General features: G+C 44.7%; 1 protein-coding gene across 2 annotated transcripts; it reads right to left on the bottom strand.

The window, feature by feature from the left end:
* Positions 1 to 810: 810 nt before the first annotated feature.
* LOC117428930 (mitochondrial coenzyme A transporter SLC25A42) lies at positions 811 to 13,657 on the bottom strand. 2 transcript variants are annotated; one of them, XM_034047965.3, is made up of 8 exons: positions 13,466 to 13,657; positions 8,094 to 8,209; positions 6,501 to 6,612; positions 5,830 to 5,855; positions 4,655 to 4,821; positions 4,441 to 4,557; positions 3,882 to 4,033; positions 811 to 3,573 (listed from the first exon to the last, which is right to left on the bottom strand). In XM_034047965.3, exons 2-8 carry the CDS (start codon positions 8,175 to 8,177, stop codon positions 3,248 to 3,250), a joined length of 984 nt encoding a protein of 327 aa, XP_033903856.3. In that variant the 5' UTR covers positions 8,178 to 8,209; positions 13,466 to 13,657; the 3' UTR covers positions 811 to 3,247. The 2 variants fall into 2 exon arrangements, with proteins under 2 accessions (XP_033903856.3, XP_033903857.3); XM_034047966.3 differs by having other exon boundaries at positions 13,315 to 13,656.
* Between the last annotated feature and the right edge of the window lie 221 nt (positions 13,658 to 13,878).

Below are 13,878 nucleotides of genomic sequence, written 5' to 3'. Positions count from 1 at the left end.
GGTCAAGTGCTGACGAGCACAGACACAAGGACAGCCCGCTCTTCCTTTCCAGCCGCCAGACAGCATCACATAGTGGACAGCACTGCCCCCTAGAGGCGACTCCCTGCCACTGCACCCACCCGTTCCATAAATACATAGAATGTTTTTTTAAATGTTTGATATTTCACTGTACTTCTTGAGTTTATAGAAAAATATATTTCTAATATATAGTTTTCTCCCTTAAAGAGCTGTCAATAAAAATCTCCTTTGAGGAGCAGTGCTGTAACCTGTATTTGTTCTTCCGCCAAGCAACTGTTTTCAATATATACTGGAAAATGAAGTAGAACTGGGTTCATCTCATATTAAAAAAATAAACTCAATATATATTGCATTATATTTGTTGCATTATATTGCAAAAAGCTAGAGAACAGACACGTGGTGGTACAATCTGATGTATTTGTAATGTAGTTTAGAAACGGCGACTTTTGAAGTTACTAATCTATCTTATGCCTATTACTGTGTTTTAGACATGATAAGAAGCTAGGGGCTGGTTTGCTCAACCCTGCCGGGAATAAGACAGCGAACATGTACCGTGAGTGTGAAGGCAGGGCAGTCAGATTCAGTTCATGATCTCTTAGCCCCCTCTAGTGGCCAGATATCTTCATTACAATTCAGTTACTTGTATGTAAAGCCATGAATATTTGATGTGATAAACCAAATATTTTGGCCGCAAATATCTATGGCTTTACAGTATACCGCATCTAATAATTACATTACAACATATAGAATACTTTTTTTTAAAAGATCACAAAAATACCGGTACACAAAAAGTATTTACCCCAATATTTTTTTATTAAATATACGTTCTCTTGGCACAAATCAGTAAAATACTAACATTGGTTTCAATCGTTCAATGCATCAACATTTTATTTGAGAATAAAACAAAAATAATTAAAAATCGGAGATATGACACTACTGGACAGCAAAGAATCTATGTTTAGATACAATCTAACCTCGTAGTGTATAGATCCCTATACCTCTCAAGGCGTCTCACGTCGTTCAAGTTGCAAACGGACATTGTTATTAGCAGTTCATACATGTAGTTTCACCTGCTCATAGCTGTATTTACAAAAACTATTTACATATACACATTATGTATGTTACATAACAGGCAGCAGATATCGATCGATCGATGTAGATATATTAAAACGTTCTTTATGTATTCTTTGCTATCTGACTTGGATCATTTTAAAAGGGGACTCTTGCGTTTACTCACTCAGGGCTGGGAGTGTCGGTACACCTACGTCATCACTCCCCTCCCAAATCCTTGGAACGTTAGAAAAAGCCACTCTCGCACTGATATAGATTTCATAATGAGCCCCTCATGTAGAGCAGTTCATGGTCTGTCACTATGTGCCGTGTTCTGTACATAGTCTGCCATCTTGTGGACGACTGAAACACTGCACTATTTTATACAATGTAAAAGGGAGGACATCTCCTTATTCAGGCTTAACGAGCACCAGACTCCAGTTATAATACTTGTAGATTACATTTTAACATGAATACTTTCATTCTTTATTTTGTTAAACATAGATAAGGAGTAGAAACATGGATATAAATGATATTGTGCATTGTTTCTAAGACATTTATTAATTATTGTTTAATTAAACTTTTTTAAAAAATACACAGCAAACGCATTGTGAACACTGAGATGCTTTGGTACGTAAGGGATTGTCTGTGCTTGGAGTCGGTGCTGTTCTGTACAGTACCTTTCAAATTAAAAAGAGAAAAAGGTTATATATATATATATATATATATATATATATATATATATATAACCTAAATTAATACTTTTTTCTCAACACAGATCTGAATGTATTTTTTAAATTATATATATATATATCTATCTAGTAACTTAAAATACACACAGCTGCAACCGTGATGCTGAAATGATCCCCAAGTGAAACATACCAAGAACGAAAAAGCTGCAATATCCACTTTAAAAAAAGAAAAACTGGGTCTCAAGATTTCACTTCAAACATTTTCTCTTAAAATTAAACATAAAAGCCGAATAAATCAAGTGAGATTTAAAATACATGCACTAGCAAATATATGTGTGTGTGTCTGTGTGTGTGTGATCTGTAATGTAAACCCAGATTCAATACTGAATCTTTACCTGCTGTGTGTAAGTTCTTATTGAAGCTGTACCTGTTTTGCAGGTATGCTCTTTGCATAGTTACTCAGGTACAGCTGATCCCACCGCTGCCACCAACTGTACTTCAGAAACCTGCCTCCAGCCCTGTGCACAACGATCAGCCTCGTGCATTGCACCTAACAGAGCCCAACACAGAGACGATCTCACGCAAGAACTGCCCAAGGCAGGTTTCAGTCGTACTGTACTGAAATCTGTCAGCAACTGGTCAGATTGATCAGTGTGCAACACCCTCCCCCCGGTGCTAGTGGGGCTCTAAAGTAACAGTTATTTATTTATGCCCTTAAAAAAAGGACAAGATGCACCCTGGAACAAAAGATTTGATACAGGCGCTAATATTGTTAGTAATACCAAACCCTGCTAAAGCTGCTTAATACTGACTGCTGTAGCAGCTATAGTTCGCAATAACCCTGGCTGGAGCTGCTTCTGTTAGTTACTATATTAAGTTATAAGCGTACAAAACCGCATCGTTTTCTCTAAAGAATCTAACTTTGGCAATTTCTGCTTTACGCCTCGGTTACACGCATAGTGTAATTATAAACAAAGCACCACACAGCAGGGCATTTCTTTATCCTCAAAATGTGGAACCGTTCCTGCATTTCGAAGCAGCACGTATCCGGACTCCACACTCCCGCTGACTTCCTGCATTGCTGTGGGTTTGGGCAATTGAGCAAATCAACAAGGAGGTGTGGCTGCAGTCTCCCGTCCGAGAAGGGGCTGCTGATAATCAGCAGTCAAGCCCTGCTTGAAAGAAAAGCTCTCCGGCTGCCAGCTGGGTTACACCCTGACTGCCCAGATCAGTGCCAGGTCCATTAAAGACCCATAGCGAGAGAGAGAAAGACCTACCCAACAGGACATGGAAACACTCCGGGAATCGGACTGAGAACTAAAAGCATGGGCTGGCGGGCGGGTGGGCGATACATGTGTGGTAAGCACAGGGGTGTACCCTGAGCACTTCATTTCAGATCGACCCTCCCCTGACTGCGCGCACCCCGGGGTCTCTTGGCAATGCCTGTGCAGGAAGGCGCTGTGTGCGCCCGGGCTGCCCGCTCCGCGTTACCACTGGATGAACCCGCGCTGCTGCAGCTGGCGCCAGAGGATCTGCGTGAGGTCGAAGGTCGTGAAGCTGATGCCCACAGCGATGGGCCCCTTCACCCAGTTCATGCTCAGGCCCTTGTAGAGCCCGAGCACCAGCCCCTCCTCCCTCACGATCAGCTGCATGGTGCTCGCGATGGAGCCGTACGTGTGGCCCGTCACGCCCGCCGTCTGCATGCGTCGCCGCACCACGTCCAGCGGGTACGAGGCTGACTGCCCCAGGAGCCCCGCGCACGCCCCAAACGCCAGCCGCTCGGCAGGGTTGGGGTGCGGCCGGCCGGTGTGATCTGTGGAGAAGAGAGAGAGCATAGAGGGAAGGGTCGAATAGAGACACAGTTAAACACAGACAGATACAGACAGAGAACACACAGGCACACACAGTACAGCAGCATGGAGGACCAATATAAGACATGGGAGCTCTAAATGAAGCATTCGTTCAGACAAACGAAAACCTGGACGTGAGTGAAGACTTTGATATAAAGGGTAGTGTTTGAACTGAGATGCACACACGCAGACAGTCAGACATATACACAGTCAACAGACTGCCATGCAGGCAGCAGACACTGCCACACAGACAGTCACAGAGCCGCGTTACCTGCGTGGACTTTCTTGAGGGTCTCGTAGGTGAAGAAGCTGATCCCTGCGTAGGGGATGACCCCGAGGATGGTGGGGGTGAAGCCGCGGTACAGAGTCTGCAGCCCCTCCTCGCGGGAGATCCGCACGAACACGTGGAGAATATTACTGTACCTGCGGGGAGGAGAGAGCTGCATGACAACCGAGACAGGAGGAAGAACCACAGGGACATGCCAGCACTGCACAGCACAGCACACTGTCTCCCTTATAGAAGAGTCCCATAGTAAATGCACAGCACAGTGAGAGCATGGTAAAGCACAGGTAAGCACTGTAAAAGAATAGCAGGGTATGGTAAAGCACATTAATAAACTATGGGACAAGTGCGTACACACGTGTTATAAATCACATTGCAATGATACAAAACAGCACAGTACATCGTTAATGCTGTGATCCCTGTCTTTAGAATTGCTATGAGTTGGTTGACTCCTGTGCACAACACACACACACACAGGGTTCAATGAGTTGCTCTGAATGTGGTGTCTGCTTGTCTGGGAGTCTGTCTCTGTGTCTCTGTGACTCACATCTCTTTGGGGGTGACGGCCATGCGCGCTCGGACCATGTCCAGGGGGTACGTCAGCATGGAAGCCGTGGTGCCCGCCAGCGATCCTGCCAGGAAGCGGGGCACGGGGGGCAGGGCCCTGCAACCGACCAATCACATAACACACAGTTAGGTCAGACTCCGCCCACAACCTGTCACTATGTATTTGTGTGCAGGGGGGGGGGGGGGGTCCTTACTTCCCCTGGGAGCCGCAGTACCCTCCCAGCAGCCTCTTGTACTGCTCATGGGAGCAGAACTGGATGCCAGCGTAGGGAATGACTCGCACCATGGTGGCTGAATTCCCCCTCCAGAGGCTGAGGAAACCATCAGAGAGGTAGGTGCGGTAGATCAGACGGTAGGCTGCCTGCAGAGACACACACACACACACAGTGAGCCCGGCACTCCACTCACAGTATCTTACTGTCAGAATACAGGGGAGCTGGACGCTGGCTAAGAGCTCTCTTTTTATCAGGTCGTGCACCGTGTACAACTCTTAATGCAATCTTGTTTGTATGCCTGCATTTCAAAAGTGCTTGGTTGACAGAGTTTTAGATTATGCTGGTGATTCCATTATGCAGATACATATTGAGTGGGGGTGTATTTACTAACAGGGATGGGAGTAAGACTCCCATTGCATAGCAGTTTGATCCATTCCTGGTTTTACGATGGGTTTAATAATTCACACCTGAGCTTGTTACCTATACCTGTGAAGGGTGAAACTGCTATGCAACAGGAGCCTTATTTCCATCTCTGCCTCTACCACCATCTAACATGAATAGACTTAATCTGGCTCCTCTCCCCACGTCTGAACTGTTAGAATAAAGGAGGAAACTGGCAAGCACATTATTATGTATCATTACACCGCACCACTGCCAGCCAGTCTCCATCCGATGTCTGCCAGTAGTTCCTATCTAGTCGTTCAGAGAAAGGAAACTACCTCCCACACACACATAGCAGCATACCAGGGGATCTTTGCAACAACCAAACACAAAACAAGCCTTCGCCCAGCTTCTCCGTTTCTCTCCAGCTGAGGAACCTGCTCCTGCTCACTGTAGTATTTCTCAAACCATACTGCAATGTGACAGCGCTTGTAACAGCCATGGTGGAGTCAGGCTTGTGAGTTATTCCATTCCAGTAGGATGATGAGATGAACACAGGCATGCACAATGCTAACACATGAGACCACACGCGCACACACACAAACACCTGAGAACACACACACACACACACGCACACACACACACACGAGACCACATGCACGCACAATGCTCACACACGAAACCACACACACTGACATACATGCACACACACACACGCACGCACACACAAACACATGAGAACACACACACACATTTATATTCCATTTCCTCACCTTGGCTGAAAATCTGTTTGAAGACACTGTAGATGAAAGAAAGGGAAGCTGCATTAATGCACAATATTCAGCTTCAACATCTGTGCTGTACTTTTGGATTGGCAAAGATACCAAGGATTAACAGGCAGGATTTGATAGTTAAGGAATAGGGAAATACTAAAAGAAATACATTCAAGGCCAGACATTTCGTTTCAAAGTCTCTCAGTGTTCTGTGACATTAGTATTTCTGAATTCAGCACTATTGAGAGTTTCATACTTAAGGATGTCAGGTAAGGGTCAGACGCTGCCACACAGGCAATTATCATATAGGAATAGATCTCTAACCAGGGCAAGGGTTTTATAGCATGAGGGCAATTAAGGGTTTAGAAAATGTTTTACGGGCAAATGAAATGCAAACTGTAAAGGATTTGGAAATATGGAAGCATTGAGATATATCCACCAGCAGCTCACCCAGGCAAGGGTTCAATACCTTGAAAAGGGAAGTGACCTACGTGTTTGCAGCAAACAAAAACGCAAAACAAGCGACATGCATGCCATCGCCTTGCCAGCTTCACTTCAAAGCATGCAACAAAGATTAAGAACATTCATACCGACAAGCAAAACCCCTGCCAGTAATGCACGGGGCCTCAGCTATATCCCTGGCTGATTTATGGGGGCCCTGGGGCCCCTACCTTGGAAGATGATTTTGGTCCTGTCCAGCGGCGCCACTGCAGTCTTGGCGACGGCCCCGGCTAGGGCTCCGGACAGCAGGGTGTTCAGCACGTTCCTGCCCATCTTGGACCCCTGATCACAGGGAGAGAAGCACAGCCGACATGGGCCAAAAGCATTACACACACGGTGCAAAATACGACACACACTCGCACGACCCAAGACAAGCAGCACTGCAACAGGATTTCAAATAATCCACTACAGCAGGGGTGGAAATAACACTCCCACTGCACAGCAGTTTGATCCATTCCAGGTTTTACTAGGAGTTTAATAAGAGACCTGAGCTTGTTACCGAGACACTGTGTCTAATCAAGCTCATAGTAAAACCAGGAGTGGGTGAAACTGCTATGCAACAGGAGTCTTATTTCCATCCCTGTACAATATTAGACTGCACGTGTGCAGCACTAATGTATATATGGAACAGACTATGAATACATACTGAAAATGAAATAACCTTACAGTGTACAGTTACTACTGTATAAACACTAAGGCAAACACCTAGATTTCACATGCATATTTCTGATTTAACTGTAAGCTAGTAACACACAAAACAGAGGAAAGCACAACGTTGATAGTGTCTAATGGTGGTTTTTAATGGTCCATATTACTCTGGTCACTGATATCTGGAAGGCTGAGGAGACTCTAATGGACTCTATTAATAAAGTCTAGGTTTGCCCTACAGTAAGAGCCTTTTCTCTGTGTATGTTTAATATACACGGGTGATCAAAATATCAGAAGAGACCAGGGGGGGGTCGGGGGGGGGGGGAGGTGAACCCTACTTTGAGTATTTCTCTCTGTGTCTCACGTGTAAGGTGCAGTCTTTACAGCGTAGCTTTGCACTAGATCACACGTATCGTGTCACCCCGCTGGTCCGTACTGCCCTGCATTGACCCCACACGTCCTGTATTGCGACAGCGAGATCACACGCACATCCCTCAGTCTCTGTTTGGAATTCAGTAGATCATTAAGCCGAGGGTTTCATCATCTGGGTTAGAAGCAAGAGGTGGTCGACTCACAGAACAGCTGGAGGAGACGATCACGGGTGCGTGGCACGGGAGACAGAGACACAATTGGTTCCTGGCTCGAGCTGGCAGCTACACTGTTGCTCTACAAGATAGGCTTGTTTATCTCAGTAGAACACGGGTTTATCTCTCTGTATTTAATAAAATCTGCTGGGACTGAAGTGCTTTGTTTGGTGCTGCTGTTGTTGGAATGACACAGCAGAAAACAAGTGAAGGGACAGAAAACAGATTAGTACTCTTGACACAGTGGGCACCCCACGATCCCGGGTTCGAAACCACAAACAAGCAGTATCCACATTCAACAGATTCATAAGCACAGAAAAAACAACCCCCTCTCAGAACATGTCTGTTCCGCTGCCTCCTGTGCAATATTAGATATCGTACGTTCCAGTTCAGCAGATCCATAAGGCTCTTTCTCCTGTCAAGCGATCCCAACCTGTGCACCCTATCCTCCTTGAAATGCTCCGTTATCCACAGGGTGTGTCCCCTTCCGAACAGGAGAGAACCGATACACTAACATCGTGTGTCACTCACCTCGATCTGGCTGGTGCTGCTGGCGACTGGTCGGAGCTCCCCCTGTGTTAACGCTCCTGGGCTTTCCTGAACACCATTCCCCATTCCAGCCTCCTTCCCTCATAAAGACCAGGACTCTGAAACGCAGAGAGCAGGGGAGAGAGAGGATCAGAAATCCATTCCCTAATCCAGCGTCGTGAGTCGCTGAGCTGAGAGTTATTCAAACAGAAGCAGCAGCAAAACTAATTTAGACTCCTCAGCCTTTGAAAACAATTGAAAATATTTCTGTGAACTGAGAGGCTAACAGGGAACCAGGGTGAAAACTACACCAATGAATATTTAATTGAGGCTTGCAAAAATAGAAGCGAGTAAATATGTGCTCGTGCCACAGAAGATTCGGATATCACACTACAAACCAATCAATACAAAAAGATAACTTCTTGTATATAAGATACAGCATTGATGCACAGCGTGTGAACAGAAGTCCAGTTCCCCAAACAGAACACAGTTCATGCTGCTGTTGCAATGCGCTCCTGCATGCCTGCTTGTGAAATTGTTACATTGTAGGAAGGCTGTTTTATTTCTGTCCGACAACAAGACACCGCAGATAACAGCTTCAGCATTGCAGGTTTATCAATGTCAAACAACTGTGAAGGGAAAAGAAAGTGGGTGAAAGGTAGAGCCGGGACGAAATGGAGGCTGTGTGGTCCAGTGGTTAAAGAAAAGGGCTTGTAACCAGGAAGTCCTCGGTTCAAATAACGGCTCAGCCACGGACTCACTGTGTGACCCTGAGCAAGTCACTTAACCTCCTTGTGCTCCGTCTTTCCACAGAGATGTACATACAGTTTTCAACCTAAAAGCATGACAGGAACAACAATCTATGCTGGGGGTTTGAATATTCTTTCAAAATTTCAAAGGTCCTTGCTTGATTTGCTTGAAAATACAAAGTATAATTTGTGCCACGTGATCACATGTATAAGGCATGCATTCATACCCTCTTATACTCAGGGGGTTGAGAGAAGTGTTAATGCACGCCATGTGATCTACATAATCTTTTACAAAGGAGCATAGAATGACTCAGTAATAAATCCCCTGGAATTAACAGGGGCCGAATTCAAAATGAATTACTTGAGAACTCGGAGGAAGCGTGCAAGACCTCCAGGTGCTTTTCCTGCGGTATTCAATCAGAATTCAATAAGAATTTCCGGCCATTATTTGAAAGTGTTACCCATTTATGCATTGGATTTCTTTCCAGGATATATTTTTTATAACTAGGAATGTAGTCATTCTTGCTACCGAACACATTGTCCCAGCACCAAAAACACATGTTTTTCCCAGATCTAAAAAAACCCAAACCTTTAGCTGAGTCCACTATTTCCTGGGACAGTGAACAGTGTGAACAGTGACCGCTCCAGGACTGAACGAGCTGGAAGGACTGGATTACGGTGTGGAGCCCCCACAGCTCCAGCCCCTCCTGAACAGAAAGCAATGCTGCTGTTATCTCCAATGGTGCACGATTCTCCCCCTAATCTCACATACTGTTTAACAACACTGGTCTCTCCATTACAAATAAATTCCCAGCCAAACTGGTTAATCAGCAAGCTGGCTGGGGCTGTTGTTCAATGAGGATGCATGCAACACACACGCCCAGATTGTGAAAGGACTGAGGGATGCTGATGGGGGGCAAGTCCAACAGGTGAAGGCCAGTCCAGGCGTGGCTTCTCAAAGCCAGTGTCTTTGAAAGCAGACACCCTGGGCTATAAAAAGAGATGAAAAGGACGGAATTAAAGCAAAGGGCAAAAACAAGATATAAATAAACAGAGAGGGCGCTCTGGAGTTCAGAAAGGTGGGGCCATCATGTTAGCAGTCTTTGTGAAAGCATGGTCAAGCACAGACAGCTCTACAAACCACATGCTTGCGATTCAAAATGGACCACAACTGACCTTTAGTGCAATCTGTATTTCATAACAAGGAACTAATGTGTGCGAGGTCTATTTTTGCTGAAACATTATACTTAGCCTACAGTCAATCTTGGAGGCAGCTCAGGCCCACTGTTGTTTGCCAAATTAAAATGTAAAACTCCTACAACACCAGCAACATAACTGAATTCCGCCTACCCCAGTGCTACTTCAGGAACGCAAGTGACCGCACCTGCAGAACCTTGATAAACACACATAAAGTACCACCATCCTGTAGCCCACAGCCATCCATAGCAGGGATGGAAATAAGCCTCCCGTTGCAGAGCAGTTTGATCCATTCCTGGTTTCCCTCTACGTTTAACAAGACATGAGCTTGTTGCCTACGCACTGCGGCTTATCAAGCTCATATTAAAACCTGGAATGGGTGAAACTGCTATGCAATAGGAGTCTTGTTTCCATTCTCTCCCCCGTTGAAGTCAGTTCTTGCCACTCTGATAGGAGAGAGGGGGCAGGGGTGTTACTGCTGCTCAAGGAAGCAAAACTAAAACGCAAACGATACTGATGGTATTTTACAGGAAACAGTGGAGATACTTTGGCCGTATCAAACAACAATCTTCTTCAAATAACGTATAATTGTGAAAAGCCCTTAAAACACTATTTGGAAATGCGAAAGCCACCAAGCTGATAAAACGCAACTCAGAATGGATGATTATTATTTGTTTATTTAGCAGACGCCTTTATCCAAGGCGACTTACGGAGACTAGGGTGTGTGAACTATGCATCAGCTGCAGAGTCACTTACAACTACGTCTCACCCGAAAGACGGAGCACAAGGAGGTTAAGTGACTTGCTCAGGGTCACACAATGAGTCAGTGGCTGAGGTGGGATTTGAACCGGGGACCTCCTGGTTACAAGCCCTTTTCTTTAACCACTGGACCACACAGCCTCCCGATTGCCAAACCGGGTGGGAGAAGCAGATTTCAGGTTTGATTTCAGGACACAAGTGTGTGCTTTTCTTCTTGTGTTCCCCAGAAGGGATTAAAAAAAAAACACACAGAGTTCTCTGTTGTACCTTGACAAAGCTGGAATTGTGCAGGTCTCCAAGGAAGGACTGCTTTTCTGATTAAAGGGGTAGAGATGGAAACAGAGATGGCAGCCTGAGCTGGGAGCGGCAGGCAGAAGAGATTCGATTAGACTTGTTAAACCTGGTATGGAACGGCCCTCAACGGAGCGAGGCTGACAATCCGAGGGGAGAACTAGAGAGATCAGGAGCGTCGCTCTGGCTTTCTAGAAACACCTTCCTGGACGGTTTGAAGGGTCAATCTGGGATCTCTGGTCTTTTCAAAAAGCATGGCTCAATACACAAGAGTGCTGGTGTGTTCTTAACAAGCCTGCCTTGGGCGAGGCTGACTGATCTATACGACAGTATGTAAATTTGTGCTCTTTTACTACTGATGTGATCAGCCACACCTATTCCAGCACAAGGAAAAATACTGAGGGGGGTTTCCAAGATGTGTAGCCTTTACTGCCAAATCATCCCGGAAGCTAATGGGCTTTACTGTGCAGTTAGATTGCCACAGCACTTAACCCTTTAAGGTACAAGGGGCATATGTGTCCCACAAATAAAATGATGCTAACCTTCATATTTTTGCAATGAGGTGCACGAAACGGGGTTTAAAATGTACTGAGAGGTTGGATCTGCTCATGCGAATGGTCAGTTTCCTCCTCATGATACTCGAGTCGCTCTCAAATGTATTTTAAGAAGCTGCTCGATCCCTCGTGTGCCTTAAAGGGTTAAGGACATGGAAAACAAAAATAAAAACAATGTCAAGATCACAAGAATAATTCTCAGGATGTCTAGAAAACAACTTTTTCTTTTTTTTAAACTGAGCAACAATTTCATTTCAATAAAATGAATTTCGCGACTCTGCTCATATGACTCGGTGTACAGCATTGCTGGACTAACTGCAGACCTGTTTTCCACACCTCTAACTGCTGTTGCCTTGTGTTCATTGCAATTGAGACCACCTTTAACACCCACCTGCAGACTGCCTGGAGAGGGTTAGTTCATTGCAATCGGTTATATATCTAAACAACACAGACGCAGAGCAGCTCGAATCTGAAGAATTGAACCATTTAGGGACCGCCCGCCAATGCCCACACATGCCTAAAAAACGCATAATCTGGGGAAGGCGAGTCCCGCCCTGTCAGCTGTGAAAACTCGTACGCAACAGTGTCTGTCGAGACGGGCGTGGGGGGGTTATTGCCCTCCCCCCAAAAAAACAAATAGAAAGTGTTGTATGAGATAGCTTATAAGGGACTGGTAGTAAAACCAGCACAATACAATACTAGTCGCCATATTAATGCCCAGTACCACAATTCTATTTAGCACATTTCTTCGTCACAAATCTTAATAGGTTAACAATTTATCAACAAGAAACCGTGTGATCCGAGTTCCAATGGACTGTGCTGTCTCTCTATCGTCTACGTGGCTCAATAATTCATTCAGCACACATAATAACTAACCCTCCCCTCATATTCACTGCAGTCCCAAAATAGGGTATGAAAATGTATTATGATGATGATGATGTGCTGCTGACCCATGCTGGAATATTTAACATATAAAAATAATTATGTACATGATAATCTTATATTAGGATCACTATAAAGTAATCCAAACATACCACACTGGAATTCAACCTGTTGAAATATGCCCTACATACAAAATACAATATAGGCTACGTGGAAAAAACTTCCTTCCTTGTGGGACCCTGAGCAAGTCACTTAACCTCCTTGTGCTCCGTCTTTCGGGTGAGATGTAATTATAAGTGACTCTGCAGCTGATGCATAGTTCACACACCCTAGACTCTGTAAGTCGCCTTGGATAAAGGCATCTGCTAAATAAATAATAATTATGATAATAATAAATGTGTCATTTCAAATTACCGATTAAATCATATCGATGGCAGAGAGGTTGCATACTGGTATTTACTGAAACGATCCCATTGAGTAATTTGTTGTGACGCCCTAACAACAACATAACAACATACGCACACCTTTTATTTTTTTTTTAAAGTAACGAATCTTCAGTGTAGTAATTATCAAAGCGGATTAAGAACCAGAGCACAATCAACAGTGTACTTTAAACCCGTTAGTTGTTTTGTATTTGTATGGTAAACGTGGGATCATTATTTAATTTTGACAACCCCAGAAAAAGTAACCAGACGTACACTTCTCTGTATGTACGCCCCTTTAGAATTACATTGGTAATAATATTAATAGATCAAAAAGACCCTGAGTTTGAGAGATCTTTTTTTCTCTTACCGTTTGATTCACAAATCAGCAGAGCCCGATGTTTTCAGTCTCCTGTCTCCGCGAAGTAAACTTATTTTCTAAAGCTGTGTTGACAGCGAGTACGTGACCCCTCCTCCTTGGCTTTAAATTAATAAAGACTCTTCCATTTCTGTGAACTCGCCTAAAGAGTTGTTTTGTTCCTGTCAAGTTCCAACGCCGCTCTTGTGCAAATGTATTTTGCAGTTAGTTCGCCACTTCGCTCGGGTGCTTTCAATACGTGTCTAATTTCTATAATGATCCACCAGCAGCACCGTGACTTTGACTGTATCTATCTTCCATGCTGCTTCGTCGCTGCCCTCACTCGCAGCGATTGGCTCCGTGACGGGCCAGCCATCACGGAAGGATTCTGGGAATTGTAGTTTATACCTGCCAAAGGTGGGTGCTGGGAGATGCAGTATATGGTGAAGTTATTTCGGCGCAACGTATTTTGGTACGTTCTCGGTGGTTCTGATTAATTTATCGGTAAAACAAGGATATGTTTGCCTCCGATCACTAAAACAAAAAGGGGGGGGGGGGGGGGGTACAAATAAAGTG

Source organism: Acipenser ruthenus, chromosome 47, assembly GCF_902713425.1.
Source record: "Acipenser ruthenus chromosome 47, fAciRut3.2 maternal haplotype, whole genome shotgun sequence".
Taxonomy (NCBI): Eukaryota; Metazoa; Chordata; class Actinopteri; order Acipenseriformes; family Acipenseridae; genus Acipenser; species Acipenser ruthenus.
The sequence above is the reverse complement of the archived record's forward strand: the minus strand, read 5'-3'. Positions and strand labels throughout refer to the sequence as shown.